The sequence below is a fragment of the Caretta caretta genome, chromosome 1 (assembly GCF_965140235.1).
Source record: "Caretta caretta isolate rCarCar2 chromosome 1, rCarCar1.hap1, whole genome shotgun sequence".
Taxonomy (NCBI): Eukaryota; Metazoa; Chordata; order Testudines; family Cheloniidae; genus Caretta; species Caretta caretta.
In genome coordinates, this window is record NC_134206.1 from 9,834,490 (window position 1) to 9,853,244 (window position 18,755).

The window sequence follows — 18,755 nt, forward strand, 5'->3', positions numbered from 1 at the left end:
GAATCCTGTGCCCAGCTGTAGTGCGAGTCACGCCGACGGCCCAGGTAATGGAGCAAAAGAAAGTCATCTCTGCGCAGAGGGGGATTGACCCAGAATGCTGCGGCCATCACCATGATTCCACAGAATGCAGCGGGGCTCTCTCCACGTGGCATCGCCAGGCTGTTTTCCTGCATACGCGGCTGTTTATACCTAGCACTTCACAGGGCTGGGGGAGCATTATAATCCCATTCTCCATCAGGGGAAACTGAGGCACGGGATATGTGTGTCTTGCTCAAGGTCACTGTCAAGGTTCCTTCCCCACTCTGAACTCTGGGGTACAGGTGTGGGGACCTGCATGCAAGACCCCCTAAGCTTATTTTTACCAGCTTAGGTTAAAAACTTTCCCAAGGCACAAATTCCTGTCCTTGTCCTTGAACAGTATGCTGCCACCACCAAGTGATTTAGACAAAGAATCAAGGAAAGGACCACTTGGAGTTCCTTTTCCCCCAAAATATCCCCTCAAGCCCTTACACCCCCTTTCCTGGGGAGGCTTGAGAATAATATCCTAGCCAATTGGTTACAAAGTGAACACAGACCCAAATCCCTGGATCTTTGGACACTGAAAAAAAATCAATCAGTTCTTAAAAGAAGAATTTTATTAAAAAAAAAAAAAGGTAAAAATCCCCTCTGTAAAATCAGGTTGGAAGATAACTTTACAGGGTAACAAAAGATGCACAAAACACAGACGAACCCCCTCGAGCCTTAGTTTCAAAGTTCCAACAAAACAGGGATAAACCTCGCTCCAGCAAAGAGAAAATTTACACGTTGAGAAAACAAAGATAAACTAATACACCTTGCCTGGCTGTACTTACAGTTTCTGTAATACGAGAGACTGGTTCAGAATGGTTAGAATCATAGAATATCAGGGTTGGAAGGGACCTCAGGAGGTCATCTAGTCCAACCCCCTGCTCAAAGCAGGACCAATCCCCAACTAAATCATCCCAGCCAGGGCTTTGTCAAGCCTGACCTTAAAAACCTCTAAGGAAGGAGATTCCATCACTTCCCTAGGTAACCCATCCAGTGTTTCACCACCCTCCTAGTAAGAACGTTTTCCCTAATATACAACCTAAACCTCCCCCACTGCAACTTGAGACCATTACTCCTCGTTCTGTCATCAGCTACCACTGAGAACAGTTTAGATCCATCCTCTTTGAAACCCCCTTTCAGGTAGTTGAAGGCTGCTATCAAATCCCCCCTCGCTCTTCTCTTCTGCAGACTAAATAATCCCAGTTCCCTCAGCCTCTCCTCATAAATCATGTGTTCCAGTCCCCTGATCATTTTTGTTGCCCTCTGCTGGACTCTTTCCAATTTTTCCACATCCTTCTTGTAGTGGTTTGGAGGACATGGATTGATGTCAGGTCCCTCTTAGTCCCAAGAGCTAAAGAACACAGAAACAAAGAACCCAAAACAAAGCCTCTCCCCTCCCCTCAGATCTGAAAGTATCTTTTGTCCCCATTGGTTCCTTTGGTCAGGTGCCAACCAGGTTATTTGAGCTTCTTAACCCCTTACAGGTAAGGAGGAATTCTAGCCTACCCTTCTGGTTCTGACAGTCACACCGCAGGGAACAGAGCAGGCCTGCACAACTCGTAAAGCGGCGAGGGCCATATTACTCCAAAGAAAACAGCTGAGTGCCAGCCCCCCCCGTCCCGTGGAAACACCCCCCAACCCCACCCCAGCACTGCCGGGCCCCACGGAAACACTTCCCCCCAGCGCTGCCCGGCCCCACGGAAACACACCCTCCTTCCCCACCACCCAGGGCCAGTGCAACTTCCACCTTGCACCCCCTCCCCCGGAGCCCTGCAGCAGCGCCCCCCCCCCCCACACCCTGAGGCGCTCCCCCCGTGCAGCTCTCTGCCCCTTCCCCTTTGGCCTGGGGAGCCATGCGGCAGCTCCCCACCCCAGCTCATCTCCGCTCTGCCTCCTCCCCAAGCACGCCGCAGGTGCTCCACTTCTCCCGCCTCCCAGGCTTCCGGCGCCAATCAGCTGTTTGGCGCTGCAAGCCTGGGAGGGAGAGAAGCAGAGCAGGGCGGTGCTCGGGGAGGAGGCGGAGCAGAGGTGAGCTGGGGCGGGGAGCGGTTCCCCTTGCCCCACCTTGCCCCACCCCGCCGCTTGCCTACTTATCCTTCGTGGGCTGTCTGTTGTGCAGGCCTGGAATAGAGTATGGCTCTTCTGAGCCTCAGGCCAGCTTCAGCCACAAGACTGGCCACCCTCTAAGCATTTAAGCTGTCCACTCTTTTGACACAGACCATCAAACATCTTTTGATGATGACCGGGTGGGGCTGGATTTGAGCCAGTGACATTGTGGTCTCACGCCTCTTTCTTCCAGCCCAGCAGCTGCCCAGGTTGCAAACCCACCCTCCCAGCACAGTTAATGCACCTCCCAGCAAGGGGATGGGGAAGTGATTCCCCGGCTAGCAGGCCAGCCCCACCCCAAGCTGTTGGTCGAATTAGAGGGCCCATGCCCTAGTGGAGTCCAGGTGCTTCTGAATTCTGGGCCAGATCCTCAGCAGGTGTCGATCGGCATCGCTCCGCCAGAGTCGGCGCAGAGCTACCCTGCTTGATGCCCGCCGAATGGGAAGCCATGCAATCCCATGCCTTCCGGGTAAGGTGCCGCAGAGCTGGTTCTAAAGCTTTCAAGGGCAGAGTCAGGTCCTGTCTTTTGAGGTGGAACCCCTGTGTCCTTTGCATGGGGCTGCCAGATTTACTCCTGCACGGTGTAGATGCTCAGGCATTCCAGTGATAGCGAGGAACAGAACACTCCCTAAGATCCTGCTCGTGTTTGCACCTGTGTGAATGCGGGGTGACCGCTGACAGCAGCGGTGGGACACCTGGTTTAAACCAGTGTCTCTAAGAATCAGATTGGGCCCTGCACGCCTCGCCTGAGTAAAGCAAGCGCCACTCCGGCCCGCTCTGCTTTATCTGTCAGAGCTGAGGGTAGCAGGAAGGCTGGATTCAGCAGCACAAAGGCGGTGGAATCAGGCTGGTGTGATGGAAGATGTTCTTTTCATGGCTCTGCTGCAATGTAAGCCATGGAATCTGTTTTCACACAATACAATTATTCCAGGGAACTGTTAGCAAGGGGCTTGTGTAGGGTTGTTTTTTTTTTTTAATTAGTTCTTTTCAGTTGCCTGGTATTTGAGTTCACATTACTCCTTTGTTAACCAGAGCTCCCTTTATTGCTGCGATAAATGCAGCTCATTCTCAGGCGCCTTGCTGCATAGAAAATGAGGGATAATTGCCAGTGTTTTTTTTAATCAAATAAAGGGGGATGTATTTATGCCAGACCCTCTTAACACTGGCTCCGTGGCTTGTTTGCTTAACTCAGGTGCTTTAATATGCTTGTAAAGTGAGTGTATCATCTTGGCACACGTTGAGGATAATAACCTACTATCGCTGTCGGAATATACAGGCGCTCCTTTAGCTCAAGTGATAGAGGTCTGTGCTTTGGTGCTGGTGGTCCCAAATTCAAGCCCTCAAAACCTATGGTTGAGATTGGCACAAGTGCACTTTGCTTGTGAAGAAGTAAGTTGAGAGCTTGGTGACCTGTTCCTGGCACACAGCCTATCAGATGGACGGAGCCCTTTCCTACCAGGAGCTAGCCTTAAACAGCCTCCGGGATGGCTGCTGAGCACTTCCAACAAAGGAAAACTTCCCAGGCCATCTCGCTGCCTCAGTTTCCCTGTCTAAACCAGCCCTGCTCTCCCTCCCTGCACTGCTGTGAGGCTGAATTACTGTTTGTAATCTGATGAAGTGAGCTGTAGCTCACGAAAGCTCATGCTCAAATAAATTGGTTAGTCTCTAAGGTGCCACAAGTACTCCTTTTCTTTTTGCGAATACAGACTAACACGGCTGTTCCTCTGAAACCTGTTTGTAAAGGCTTTGTGATCCAGATTCCCAGCCCCATACCCTATCCACGAGGCCACGCTGCCTCTCAGTGCCAACAGGGAATTAGCCAGAGGAGACATTACTGTATTTCTTCACTGGTCCATGCAGTGGGCTAGACCTCACTGAGTAACCACGTTATCTTATTGCTTAGCCTCTGACCTTCCTCCCTCCCTCCCACCATCTTACCCCCTTTTCCCACCATGCCTGCCTTGAGGCCGTGTGCCATGCATTGGGAGGCACCTACCATGCTCTGGGGCTCTGAAAGACATGCTTGTCCTTGTGCCATAGTCCCTGATCCATCCTGGAGCCAGGCTGGTTTCAGTTGCCCACATCATTGATTGGCCACTGGCTGTGGGTGTGGCCGGTCATTGGAATTTGGCAGGAGACCAGCTGAAGATGATGAAGGTGGGGAGGGTGATGCCCATCCATCCCCTAACTCTACAGCTGACTCCTGTCTGCTCACAGGGGCTGGCTAGTAAAACTCCCTCCCATCTGCGGTGCAGTGGCCGTGGCTCACTGAACACTCCTGGGTTACAAATCTGGCATGGCTCGGATGTGATACGAGAGGCAATGAAGGAGTTTACTTCCTGGCGGGCAGTCTGGCCACTGTGTCCTGGTGGCTTCACCCGCCCAGCACCTGTAGAGCTGAAATCAGTTGGAGCTGCAGCCAGGGGCTGGGCACCTCTTCGGATCCGGCCCCAAGTTCAGTCTCTGCTAAGCTTTGTTGGGGTTAATGCTCCGTGTGCCCTCCCTGCCCACTGCTTTCTCGCTAGTGAGCGGTGCTGCGGTGACAGCCCGGGAGGCTGATGCCCTCTGCGTATCCCTGGGACAGATGGGCCCGCCTTTGGGGGCGAGCAGGTAGCTCAGCTGAGACCCAACAACTTGTCTCATGGAAGCCACCATGGAGCCAGCAGCTGGTAACAACTTCCAGTCCCTCTTATTTGTATTGTAAAAGCACCTGGAGGTGCTGACTGAGATCAGGGCCCTATTGCGCCAGGTGCTGCGGAGTCAGAGACAGTCCCTGGCCCAGAGAACTTGCGGTCTGACTAGACAAGACAGCGGATGGGAGAAAGGATGTATTTCTGGTAGAACTGCCCTTCCGAGCCAGATTGGAAGGGATGAGCTAGCAGAGACAGGACCTGTAACCAAGCACAGTCTAGTGAGTTTATCCAAGAGAAAGCTAAGAGGTGGCTTGGTTACAGTATCTAAGTCCTTTGTGATGAGATTTCTGATAGTCGCTGGCTCTTTAACCTCGCAGACAAAGACGCAGCAAGATCCAATGGCTGGAAGGGGCAGCTAGACAAATTTGGCCTGGAAATAAGGTGCAATTTGTATAACAGTGAGGGGAATTAGCCCTTGGGGTAACTAGGGGTGCAGTGGTGTCTCCATCGTGAGAAGTTGTTACATCAAGACTGGCCGTCTTTCTCAGAGATCTTCTCCAACTCCACCAGAAGTCACGGGCTTGGTGCAGAGTTTATTGGGTGAGGTTCTGTGACCTGTGTCATGAAGGAGCTCAGATTCGCTTATCATACCGGTCGTGTCCGGGGGAGCATCGCTGAATCTTTCAGTCTTTGCAGCTCTCCACTCCCCCCACCCTCCATCCCTCTTTTATTAAAAGCCAATTAGGCAATCTTGATATTAGTTAATTACCGATGGCTTTACAAGAAGCCACAGCTAGTGAAGAACCGATCTGACTCGCTAGGAAACCATTCTTTGTGTCTGCAAACGGACTGAAGAGAATACCATTTTGATCTCACTGTGTAATTTAATTATTCAGACAGGTCTGTTTTGTGCGTGGTGGGAGGGAAGGGGCACATGCTTTGTGGAAAGAAGAAACCAAACCAACACAGTGCTCAGACCAACACTGTTTCATTTTAACCACTTTGGTCCTGCCTCCCGGAGATGGTGCTTCTGGAAGAATGCACCTCCCTGTGGAAGGGCCGTCTCTCAGCTGGAGAGAGGCAGTGTGGTCTAGCATAGAGGGTAATGAGCGGGGAGTTAGAAGAGCGCTAGCTTTCCATTTTAGGACTTTATCCTTTACTGTAATGGCTGAGTGCCTTCTCCAGGTAATACTGAGCCAATAGCAAAGTCCCCTGAGTACTTCATAGCTTCCAAGGCCAGAAGGGACTGTTGTGATCAGTCTGACCACCTGTGTAACACAGGCTAGAGAGCTGCCCCAGAAGCGTTCCCAGGGCAGAACTTTTAGAGAAACAGCCAGTCTTGATTTCAAAACTGTCCATGATGGAGAATCCACCACGGGCCTTGGGAAACTGTTCCAGTGGCTAATTACTCTCACCGTTGAAAATGTCCGCCTTATTTCCAGTCAGAATTTGTCTCGCTTCTGCTTCCAGCCATTGGGTCGTGTCAGACTTTTCTCTGCTAGATTGAACAGCCCCCCTCCTTCCTTAGAGGTTTTTTAAGGTCAGGCTTGACAAAGCCCTGGCTGGGATGATTTAACTGGGAATTGGTCCTGCTTCGAGCAGGGGGTTGGACTAGATGACCTTCAGGGGTCCCTTCCAACCCTGATATTCTATGATTCTATGATTTGTTCCCCGGGTCGGTATTTATCGACTAATCACATCACCCTGTAACCTTCTCTTTGTGATGCTAAATAGACTCAGCTCCTTGAGTCTATCGCTATAAGGCAGGTTTTCTAATCTAATCATTCTCGTGGATCTTCTTTAAACCTCTCCAATTTATCAACATCCTCCTTGAATTGGGGGCACCAGAAGTGGACACAGGATTCCAGCAGTGGTCACACCAGGGCCAAACCCAGAGGTCAAATAATCTCTACTACTTGAGATTCTCCTATTTATGCATCCCAGAGTCGCATTCGCTCTTTTGGCCACAGCGTCACACTGGGCGCTCCTGTTCAGCTGATTATCCACCATGACCCCCCAGTCTTTGTCAGAGTCACTGCTTCCCAGGGTAGAATCCCCCATCCAGTAAGTATGGCCTGCGTGCTTTGTTCCCAGATGTCAACATTTAGCTGCATCAAAACACAGATTGTTTTCTCGCCCTCAGCTTACCAAGTGCTCCAAATCACTCCCCCATTTTTGTGTCATCCGCAGATTTTATCAGTGATGATTTTATGTTTTCTTCCTGGCCATTGATAAAAATGTGAAATAGTGTAGGGCCAAGACCCGATCCCTGCGGGATCCCCTGGTAAACTCACCTGTTCGATGATGATTCCCCAATTACAGTTACATTTTGAAACCTATCAGTTCGCCAGTTTTTATTCCATGCAGTACAAGATACGTACGTAGGAACGTACCCAAGATAGATCTAGGGCCCAGCCAAACCCCCAGAACTGAGAAGTTTGGATCTGGATCCAGACACTGACACTTGGACACACCACCATTCCTTCTCCTCCTTCCCATTGAGAAGATAACCCAAGCCGTGAATTGTAATGCAATTGGGAGCTCTCAGGCTACCTGTGCGTCACCTTTGGGTCTTTCTCCACAGCCTTTCAGGGTCTCTTGGCAATGGCCTGCTGTGGCTATGTCATCCCTCGACAGAGCCGGGCACCTCAACCCTTCTTTTCTAACGAGATGGGGAAGCAATGAGAGAGGGACCTCAGTCACTCGAGGAGTCAAGCCTGCAGCCCTTCACCTTCCAACTGGAGTCCCAGCCACGTCATCAGTGACTGAGATGTACCAGATATTTGGTAGCCCCTGCGTGATCTTAGTCTGGTTTCAGGTGCCCATATCCACACAGGCAGTAACTGGCCTTCTTGTGCCCATCCTCAGCAGAAAGGCCAAAGAAGGACTTTATGGGCCATGGACACTGAATGCTCTTCTAACAAGGGTGTTCTTGTTAAAACACAGATACAGATGTAGTATGAAATCTTGTGTGTGTGTGTATGTGTGTAAACACAATTGCCCCCTGCTGGATGGAATCAGAGCTGCCCATCTGTGTGTCATAGGCCCTACACTGCTGTGGTGGGGATTCTCTTTTCACTCCAGGGGCAAGAGCCTGGCCTTTTGGAGCAGGAGAGGGCTGAGTTCCAGCCCTGGACCTGGTGTTCAGAATTGCCGTGGGGCACAGGACAGTGATGTCCTAGGTGGGAATACGTTCTTAAAGGGGTCAAAGTGAGTGGAATTCTACAGCTATCCCCAGTCTACAGGTGGGGAAACTAAGGCACGGAGCAGCTGAGAGAACGATTAAGCCTACTGAAGTTAATGGAAAGACTCCTGTTGATTTCAGTGGGCTTTGGATTAGGCCCTAAATGTCGCACAGCAGGTCTTTGGCAGGGGTTGGAATTGAGCTCTTGTCTCCAGAGCCTAGTGCCTTAACCACAAGACCTACCCCCCACCCTTCCTCCGTCCCATCATCACTGCCACCGCTGCTCCTTCGCCCCAAGGCTGGCGGCCTGTCGCTTTCTTCTGGGTCAGGGTGGTTCAAGGCACTTGCTTTGCCACTGTCTCTTCCCCTGGAGGGAGGCGATCGCTTCCCCATAATGAGCTTGATTGAGCATGAAATCGGGAGGCCGCCCGTGTCCGCCCCCAAATAAATTAATAGTTAGACAAACCGTGACAAGGCAACAGCCGGCTCCGCTGTCAGCTCGGTCTGCCGCGATCAGGGGAATTCAGAGAGACCAGCCCCACCTGGGCTAGCCGCCGCACTGCAAAGAGCACCTCTTCCGCACCAGAGAGCCCTGGGCTGCCCTTGCTGAAATATGCATTTCCCAGGTACCCCCAAGCGTCGGCAAGAGTCCCAGCCCCCCACTGCACCACAGCCCCTCTGCACCCCACTGCAGCACCAGATGTGGCCCGGGAGTATCCCAGGCCAGACTAGGGTGGTGCTGAATTGCTCTCGGGGTGGGAGCTGCCCCCTGTGATCCTGACCGGGAGAGTAGCTGGGGCAGGCGGAGGTGCCATCTCTCCTTAAACTCAGGCTTGGCGTTCTGGAATTTCAAAGGCCTCCCTGGAGCCTGTGGGTTTGCGGGGCGTTTCTGGCCAGGGCGTTCGCGCAGCCGGCTTGGCCCCCGCCGAAGGCAGTGAGTGTACCGTTGTCTGCGCGTGGCTCCTCGCACGTGCTAACGTCGCCTGGCCTAGACAAGGTCCCGGCCCAGGGAACTTCCGTTTGCTGATGATCAGCGTCAGCTCCCCACCTCTGCTCAGTTATATCTCCTTGCTCCTGGCCATCCCCTCCGACCCAGCCTCTCTTCTCAGAGGTTTGCTGGCGCTCACAGGCAAATCTGCTCTTCCCCCTCCCGCCGGCCAAATTAACTATGGCTCCGTTATTGACATTACTCATGGGCTGCAAGCGAGCAATTGCTGAGTCGTCTGCCGGGGCCCTCGGCTGAACCCAGCACTTGCCTGGCAGGAATGAGGCAGACGAATCCAGCCTATCAGATAAGCAGCGGCTGATGCAGGGCAAAATGGTATTGTTCCTCTAATGTTTCCGCAGCATCATAACATTAAATTACTCAGTGGCGGTGCTATGCATTATCTCTTACATGAGCCAGAGCTAATGGGATTTCATTGCACCCAGCTGCCCGGAATTAGCCTTTCCTCCTTGTCGCTGGTTTCCTGTGGAGACCCTGGACTCGGGTGACGGGTGACCCCCGCCCCCGTGCTGCCGGGAAGGATGATGGAACATGTGCAATGAGCCAGGGACGCTCCTCCGAGCCAGGGAGAGACACGCCCAGGCCACCCAAGGCATTGTGGCACTCGCTGAACGGGGCAGGAGGTTGCTCCAGGTCGTTTCCTGGCAGGCTGAGGGTCCACCCTCAGAATGAGCCCCGATTCCAGTCTCATACCCCTGCCCGTCGCCCACGGCCCTCCGCTGGTCCCGTGCCAGCTGTAGAGTGGTGTTGGGGGGGGGGCACTCTGTGTCTCTGCGCTGGCCCTGCCCGCTTCCGGACACCACGGTCTCGGTGCTAATGCCTTCTTCCCTCACAGGGCCGGCCGGGGAAGCCCCCATCCAAAGGGTGCCCGCTCAGCATGCGGGGGTGACGGATGAGGCCAGGCCAGACTGGATCCTCAGTCACTGCAGCATGCAGGAGGGGGATTGATGCGTCCTCTCACTGCCCTGCTGCCATCGCCACCAGGGCACCTCCAATGGCTGGGGAGCCCCGTCCCTAATTCAGCACTGCCCAGTCACTCTGTACTGGAGGAATTGGAAGATTTCTGCCCATCTCTCTCCTCAGTGGCCTTGGGTACAAGCACCGCACCAGGCTGCTGGGCCAGGAGCAAAACCGCCCAGACTGCTTGCTGCAGTTGAGAGATTAGCACTCGGGGTAGCTCTGAGCATGGCGCACGAGTGGCTTAATTCACTTAGCCTTAATAAAGAGCTTTCGTACAGGTGGGCACAGGCAGACAGGGCGTGTTTGCTCTGAGGAGTGGGACCTGAAACATTCCTCCACCCCCAGTACACAGCAGAGAGGCTGGGCCTGAAACAGATTGGACAGCTGGGAAATTGAGGCACACAGGGAGTTGAGCCTAGGTCCTCAGGTAGCATCCTAACCCCTGGGCCATGCTTCCCATTCACGCTGGCTGCCTGTGTCTGTACAGTAGAGGTGACTCGCAGTCACCATCAAGCTGGGCTGGCTCTGAAGGGTAGAGGGTCTGACCCTGCTCCGTTATGCCCGTGGGAATTGGGAGGAACTCTGCTCATGCAGGTGAACTTCAGGGCCGTGACTCCTGATTTACGCCACTCCGAGTGAGAGCAGATTCAGGCGCAGTGGTGTAAAATGGGGGGTGGGATCAGAGCCACGCTGGCCTTCTTTGATGTCTAATGTCCCACCAGCCTTCTCCAAAGAAGGAGCCGTTAACAATCATTTAATCAACCACCCCCACCCCACCCTTATCAAGCAAGGACCTGCTGGAGGCTCGTCCCCCGCACTATACCTCCGTGCTTCGGCACCATGAATGAAACGTTGCTGGACAGCATCTCTCAGCCATAAGCGCTGCCCTGGGTCTGTCAAAAGCTTGTGCTTCATTTCCTTGAAATGCAGCTTGTCATCTCTCCCCGGGCTGGAGGATCCATTGCCCTGAGCATAGGCTCTGCCAGGAAATCACGTCCCTGGGTAGAACTCTCTGGCCTCAGCATGAAGATTCCCTCTTTACTTTGAAGACCGGAGGGGGCAAAAGAGGAGATTTGATCTGTCAGATTTGCTGTTCCCCAGTAAATCGGAGCGACCCTTGTTTGCTGAGCTGTCACCGGTTCGTGTCTGGCGGAGATGACTGTCAGCGGCTGTGAGTTTCGGTGTTTCCATCAGTGCCGCTTTGCAGCGATTACTCCTTCGTGTTCTCGGCTCAGACGGGCCTGGCGGTGAGATCTCGCTCTGCGACAGGGGAGAATGGCTGCTAGAATGGGCCTCATTTCCTCCCTGCACCATTTCCCAGTTACACTGGAGTTCTTCTTCCCCGGCCAGCCAGCGTGCCGTGAAGACTCCTACTTCCTTAGGCAGGGAAATGGCCAGGTGAAGGTCTGAAACCCACCGGGGGGGGGATTTGTCACAGCAAGAAAGCCGCTGCTCCTGCAGCTTAAAACGGAGTTAGCCTCAAACTGCCAGGAGCGTGTTTGATATTGCGGGGAGGTGCTTGGGCAACAGGCATTAATTAGCTGGGTTCTCCTCCCTGCCGGCTGTGCAGATCGCGGCCCCAGTGCATCCAGCCGGCAGCCAGAGACCGACGTCTGCAGGTGGAGAAGGGAAGCTGAGGCAACAGCGGAAGGCAGAGGTCTTGTAGGCCGCGTGGATCTCCGATAGCATATGGTCTGCACAACTCGTTCTCTTGAACTCAGTGGGGCTGCTTCTGTGGCCTGGAGCCCCTGAGGCTTTTCAGAGCTGGGGTCAAGTCCCTGCCCTGCCCTAGACGCCAGTGGTTTGGGGGCAGGTCGCTCAGGGACAGGTTTTTAACGGTGTTTAGGCACCTGAAATGCAGGTTGGCACCCAGCGAGCTTTTCCAAAGTACTTAAAACACCTCAGTTTCCCATCTGTACAGCAGCCCTGCCGCACAGGGCTGTGTGAGGGTAAATCCATTACAGACCAAGCTAAATGGGCCATATAAGCACCATCGATAGTGTCAAGCCGTCTGGAAGTGACTCACCAGCATGACCACCACGCTCAGGGCAGGCTGTTAAGAACCAGGCACAATCCCCAGATTGGCTGAGTTCTGTACTTAACCTTCACCGCCGAGTTACCAAGTGTAAACTCCTCTGGCGCTTAACATGGAGTCACAGGCAGTCCCCTAGGGTGCCCCAGTCTGTCTCGCCACCCAGGTGAGCCTCCCTTGTGATAGATGGTCCCTTACACCAAGGATCACAGGAATATTCAGGTTATTCCCTGTCCCAGCAGACCAGTCACTTACTCCAGGTCAATTGCACATTCTATCTCACACCAAAGCAAGTGCTTGTAGCCAATCTTATGATATTTATTATCTCATAAATCCTAATGATTTATTAACTAGGAAAAGGAAAGAAGAGTTATTTACAAGGTTAAAACAGGAAAAGACACACACATACGGGAGATGCAGTTTTAAATTTCAAAAGGTAATAGAAGCTTCTATAATAAGCAAGCTCTATATGTCCTTTAGGGCTAACCCAGGCTAAGCACTGGGAATCTTTTGCTTATGCCTAGTAATCTTGGCCCCCCAGAGTCCAAGCAGCATAAAGATCCAGTTCTGCCCTGTTCGCAGCTTTGATATCCTTCCCCCAGTCTACTTGGAGCTGCAATGTTTGCCGATGGGAGGCGTTCACTTGCAAGACTTATCTTCCCTGGCGTAGGGAAAGAGTAAACAACAACAGCCTTGTGTCCTCTTTAATGGCCCACTTTAGTCCGTCTGGCATCTGTGGGCCTTCCTTGTTGGGCAGGACATGAGCTCTTCTGTTGAGACCACACATCCCACTCGTTCGCGTCTCTCTCCTGCCTGGTGATTGACCCAGTCCCAGAGCCGTACAATGCAGATTTGCAGCATGGGATGCGGATGTTATACGTGAGATTAACGCCGACGGCCACTCGCGAGCGTTCGATAACACTCTTATCACTCTGGTACCCAGTTAGCAATGCCAGCCCGCAGCTGAGCCGGCCTGAGTCCAGCTCGGTATATGTCAGCGCCCTGGGCCTGGGCTGCCAGCATCACAGAGAGCTATCGGGGCTGTGTTTGTAGGATCCAGGGCTGTATTTGAGGAAGTGTTTGCGGATGATACTAAACTGGGAGGAGTGGTAGATACGCTGGAGGGGAGGGATAGGATACAGAAAGACCTAGACAAATTGGAGGATTGGGCCAAAAGAAATCTGATGAGGTTCAATAAGGATAAGTGCAAGGTCCTGCACTTAGGATGGAAGAATCCAATGCACCGCTACAGACTAGGGACCGAATGGCTAGGCAGCAGTTCTGCGGAAAAGGACCTAGGGGTGACAGTGGATGAGAAGCTGGATATGAGTCAGCAGTGTGCCCTTGTTGCCAAGAAGGCCAATGGGCATTTTGGGATGTATAAGTAGGGGCATAGCGAGCAGATCGAGGGACGTGATCGTTCCCCTCTATTCGACATTGGTGAGGCCTCATCTGGAGTACTGTGTCCAGTTTTGGGCCCCACACTTCAAGAAGGATGTGGATAAATTGGAGAGAGTCCAGCAAAGGGCAACAAAAATGATTAGGGGTCTGGAACACATGAGTTATGAGGAGAGGCTGAGGGAGCTGGGATTGTTTAGCCTGCAGAAGAGAAGAATGAGGGGGGGATTTGATAGCTGCTTTCAACTACCTGAAAGGGGGTTCCAAAGAGGATGGCTCTAGACTGTTCTCAATGGTAGCAGATGACAGAACGAGGAGTAATGGTCTCAAGTTGCAGTGGGGGAGGTTTAGATTGGATATTAGGAAAAACTTTTTCACTAAGAGGGTGGTGAAACACTGGAATGCGTTCCCTAGGGAGGTGGTAGAATCTCCTTCCTTAGAAGTTTTTAAGGTCAGGCTTGACAAAGCCCTGGCTGGGATGATTTAACTGGGAATTGGTCCTGCTTCGAGCAGGGGGTTGGACTAGATGACCTTCAGGGGTCCCTTCCAACCCTGATATTCTATGATTCTGTGATTCTATGAAGTCCCACAGAACCTCTGGGGGGGAAGGGAGTGTTGTTACCGTTTAATGAGGCATCATGGGGTGAAAGGACTTGCTCAAGGTGATAGACTGTTTCAAGCCGGAAGCGGAGCAGGGATTAGAAGCCGGGCCTGTGCTTGGAGCCATTACTTCTGCTGCAGGGCCTGACTACCCCTTTCTCTCCCTGCTCCGAGACCCTGAGTCGACTGTCCTACTGGCTGGGCCCCAGCCCACGCGACTAGGGACTGGACATTTCCAGGCACGAAGTGTCACTGCCATGTCTCCCGCATTGGCTCAGCCCAGCCTGTAGCTCTCAGGGGGATTAATATGGAAATAGACCTTTCAGACTAATTAACAGCCGTGGAAATGAGAGCAGCCATCCAGCCTAGGGAACCTGGGAGCTGCTTGAAATGCCGGCTGTAGCTTTGCGTTACCATTTCCTTTCGGAGCTGCAGCGTTTCAGCCAACCGGGGGACGGGAGGTGGGCGGGTTGGCTGCCGTCTCAATCCAGACCCGGTCTCTGGGGATCGGTAGCCGTATTTCAAACCTGCACCCCCTGAATCCCAACTTCCAGGGAGGTCCCCAGCTCAGGAAAGCGCTGACAGTCAGCGAGACCTATGCAGGTCCTGGTGTGCTGCCCTGAGGCATGCCCCTCGAGCCTGAGGTCAGATGACCAGAAATTGTTCTGAAAGTCCCGGCTTCTAAATTGGATGCTGTCGTGGGGTTTGGTTTGTTTGATTCGTTCACAGCAAAAAAAAAAAAAAATCTCAACTGGCCATGGGTAAACTGAGGCAGGAAATTAGAAGGTTTCTAACCATCAGAGGGAGGTTCCGGAGCAGCCCCCAGAGGTGTGGCAGAGTGTGACAGGTGTACTGTTAATTCCATAGGGTTTAAAACTTCCCTGCCTGTCCGGATGCTGTGAAATGCTCTGGGTGGGTACAGCGCCGCTGCCCTGCTGTCTGATGCACCGAGTACCCCCAGGTACAGAGCCCCTGCCCTGCTGCCGGATGCACTGAATACCCCCGGGTACAGAGCCCCTGCCCTGCTGCCGGATGCACTGAGTACCCCCGGGTACAGAGCCCCTGCCCTGCTGCCGGATGCACCGGGCACCCCCGGGTACAGAGCCCCTGCCCTGCTGCCAAATGCACCAGGCACCCCCAGGTACAGAGCCCCTGCCCTGCTGCCAAATGCACCGGGCACCCGCGGGTAAAGTGCCCCTGCCCTGCTGCCGGATGCACCGGGCACCCCCGGGTACAGAGCCCCTGCCCTGCTGCCGGATGCACCGGGCACCCCCGGGTACAGAGCCCCTGCCCTGCTGCCGGATGCACCGGGCACCCCCGGGTACAGAGCCCCTGCCCTGCTGCCGGATGCACCGGGCACCCCCGGGTACAGTGCCCCTGCCCTGCTGCCGGATGCACCAGGCACCCCCCGTGTACAGTGCCCCTGCCCTGCTGCCAAATGACTGGGCACCCCCAGGTACAGTGCCCCTGCCCTGCTGCCAGATGCACCGAGTACCCCCCGGGTACAGTGCCCCTGCCCTGCTGCCGGATGCACTGAGTACCCCCTAGGTACAGGGCCCCACAGCAGATTTCCATAGGTTGAATCCTGGCTGAATCCAGCTGCCCCCCATGATGTGTCTCTGGGTGCATCCCAGTGCTGCAGGAGGAAGCCAGTTCCCCCAGTGAGACAAACTCCCAGCAAGCTGCAGTACAGCCAGCCAAACAACAGGAGGGGAGACTTAATTGCAAAGTTCGTTAGTGGCTGAGAAGATCATTAGAGGCCCAATCACACAGCAATGCTGGGAGCTTAGGGTACTAGGTTCCTGCTCCAGTGCATGGTGAGCTGAGGATTCGTGCGGTTTGGGGCTGGTGTGGGGGCTTTCTGTGGGCACCCTGGCCCTCCGCCCTGTGCCACGCAGTGCCGTGTCTCCCCACACAGGAACGAGCGGGGGCGGGTGGCGTTTGTGCTTCACAGCTGCACCCGGAGAGCAGCCTGGGCAGCGGCCATTCCAAAGGCTTTGAGCGCGGGCTCGCGTGGGAGCTGCGCTCAGCTTGTGTGAGGCTGGGGGTGCCCCGTGCCACCTTCCACGCCCTCCTCCCTCCCCCAGATCAGACCCCACCTGCGGCTCCCTCGTCACAGCATGGGAGCGCCTCGCCCCACTGGTAGAAACTGCCCTCGCCGCACCCCGGGACGGGTGATCTCCATTGTACAGACGAGGCACAAGGGGACGAACTGAAGTGTCCAAAGGTCACACAGAGGGCGAGTGTCTGGGCCAGGAGTTGAACCCCGATCTCCGGGTCCCCGTCTGGTGCTGTGTCCGCTAGGCTCCTTCCTACCCGGAGTCAGAAGATAGTCTTGCTCAGAGAGAAGAGAGGCGATGCCCATGTGTATACAGGGCTGATGGCCTGTTCGAGCCCTGAGACGTGTGCCCCTGTGACTGAGTGCAGTGCTTTCTTCCCCCTAGGAGCATGTGTATATCTACCTGCTGGACGGAGAAGCCAGGCTGACCTGCGACGACCCTCCCCACGAGCTGCCTCCCGAGGGAAAGATCAGGTAAGCCCCAGCGGTGGTTATGCGCAGCCGCCCTGTCTATGTCCCATAGCCGCACAAAAGAATCCCCTTGCTCGGGCTCAGCTGCACTGCGCCCCTCAGGAACTAGCTATCGACGAGACCAGATTTTCACCCCATTTTGTGGGACTTGCATGTGGGTCTCCTGTGTGCCACGCTGGCCACCTACCTACCCAGCTATAGAGACTCAGCATTTTCCTGAAGACCAAAATGTCCCAGGCTTGGTCCAAGCCCCGCAGGTGAACTTGGGGGACATGTTTGAGTCAAGTCATTTCAGCTGCTTTTTGTGGGGGAAAAGGGAGGGTCAAAGCCCTTGGTTCTGTATTTTTCAGTTGAACGTTCTGGGCTTCTTTTGAGGCACCAGAATTCGGACACTCTCTTAAAAACATCAGCGATTCTTATTAGGCCAGTATAGTCTGGTCTGATTATTTTAGGAGGACTTTAAAAAAATGAATTTGCGGTGTTGGGATTTTCTGATTAAAGTAAGAGGCTAGTGTAACTTTAACGATGATTGAAGGGAGGAACTCCAAACTTGGCTGCTTTTGTAGCCCTTGCTGCAGCAGGAAAAAACCTCCAGTGTGAAAAAAATGAACTCAGGACTGGGGAAGTTCTGACCCTGCGAAGGCAGCATGGTTATACACAGCCTTGTGCTTTTCAGTGCTTTCTAATGGCGAGGGGAATTAACGGATGGAGCAACTTATCTAGGGACATGATATATTTGTTGTCACTTGACATCTTTAAGTCAAGACTGGGCACCTTGCTGAAAGCGATGCTGTAGCTCAAACAGAAGTTATGGGCTTGATACAAAGTTTACTGGTGAGGTTCTCTGCTCTGTGCTATGCAAGAGATCAGACAACTGGCTGTCATGGTCCTGGCTGTATCTATGTATCCAATGGGACAGGGATTTGTCTCTGTCTTTATGTAACGAGGCTTGTCCCATTGGACAGTCCGTTGCTGTGTGGCCCCAGGCGAGAGATGCGGGAGTGTGGCAGGAATTTCTAAAGCTCTTTTGAAAATGTTCTGTGTGCCCTGATCACCACCCTCTATTGGGTAGAATCAGCACTGCTCAGCAGTGTGTCATAGGCCCGATACTGTTGCCAGCTACTGAAGGTTCCCCTGTGGCTGAGGGCTGGGTTTCTTTCTGAGCAGGAGGATCTGGATTCTAGCCTTGCTGCTGTTTTGTACCTCCAGTAAGAAATGACGCAAAGTGGAGCAATAAGCATGGAATCCCCGGTGGCCCTGGGTTTGTTACAATATATTCTCGCTTCCTCTAGTTATTCGGTTCTCCGGGGTATGAGAATAAATCACTGGCATTTCTTCTTGACTCTCATCCGCTGCAGAACTACTGCAGCCTGGGCTGGCGTTCGTTAGGAAGGAGCCGGCTTGCTGAGTAGACCATTAACCAGAGATCAATGGAGTTGGTACAAAGCTTCGTTCAGTCATTTGAGTTCCTCTCTCTGCAGCATGAAATCACTTGCTAGCCAGTCAAATGGAGCAGCGGCGGGGAAGGGGAGGCAGATTTACAAACACAGCACTTTGCTTTCCTGTTTGCCTGTCGCCGGGAATGGTTTTACATTTGTATGGGAATTTACAGCTAATGGGAGTGAAGGCTGAGGCAGCCCTAGAGGGACAGTGAGGGAGCACTGTACAAACTTCCCGCACGGCTCTGCCAGTGCATCTCAGTCCTGATCTTCAGTTCCACCCTCTGCTATTCCAGTCCTGGCCAAACACCTGGGCCCGATTAACAGCTGTTTGCTAATCCACTGCCTCACGCAGGATTCCTGTTCTGTGGGTCCTTTTAAATGTTTTCAAGTGCTGGCAGCCCTTAGTAATTCTGTGGCTCCCAGCACCTGGGTATCTGAACAGCACTCAAACTCTGTGAAGTCAGTCAGTGGCCCTGTTCTCCCCATTTTAACAGATGGGGAAATTGAGGCATGGAGAGGGGAAGTGACTTGCCAAAGGTCACACGGGGAGTCAGTGGCAGAGCTGGGAATAGAACCCAGTAAGGGGAGAAGAGTTGGCCTTATGTATACGAATATCACTTCACCCATCACTGAAATGCAACCGCCTCTGGGGTGCAGTGTGGCAGCTGACTCACCTGTAAGGGGAAGACGGTCCTTTGTAGGGAAGAATTGTTTTTTTCCATTCGTTCATTAGCCCTGCTAAAGATCTCTGCCTCACAGACATTTTTGAAAAACATTCTAGTACCTGGGTGCACCAGT

At 53.4% G+C, this 18,755-nt stretch overlaps 1 protein-coding gene across 2 annotated transcripts in view; it reads left to right on the forward strand.

The window, feature by feature from the left end:
- The window catches only part of PDE2A (phosphodiesterase 2A), a 376,047-nt gene that overhangs the window by 241,412 nt on the left and 115,880 nt on the right, over positions 1 to 18,755 (forward strand). For both annotated transcript variants that reach the window (XM_048838672.2, XM_048838681.2), the window contains one exon: positions 16,430 to 16,518. In XM_048838672.2, the coding sequence (XP_048694629.1) occupies positions 16,430 to 16,518 (89 nt within the window). The remainder of the gene's footprint in view (positions 1 to 16,429; positions 16,519 to 18,755) is intronic.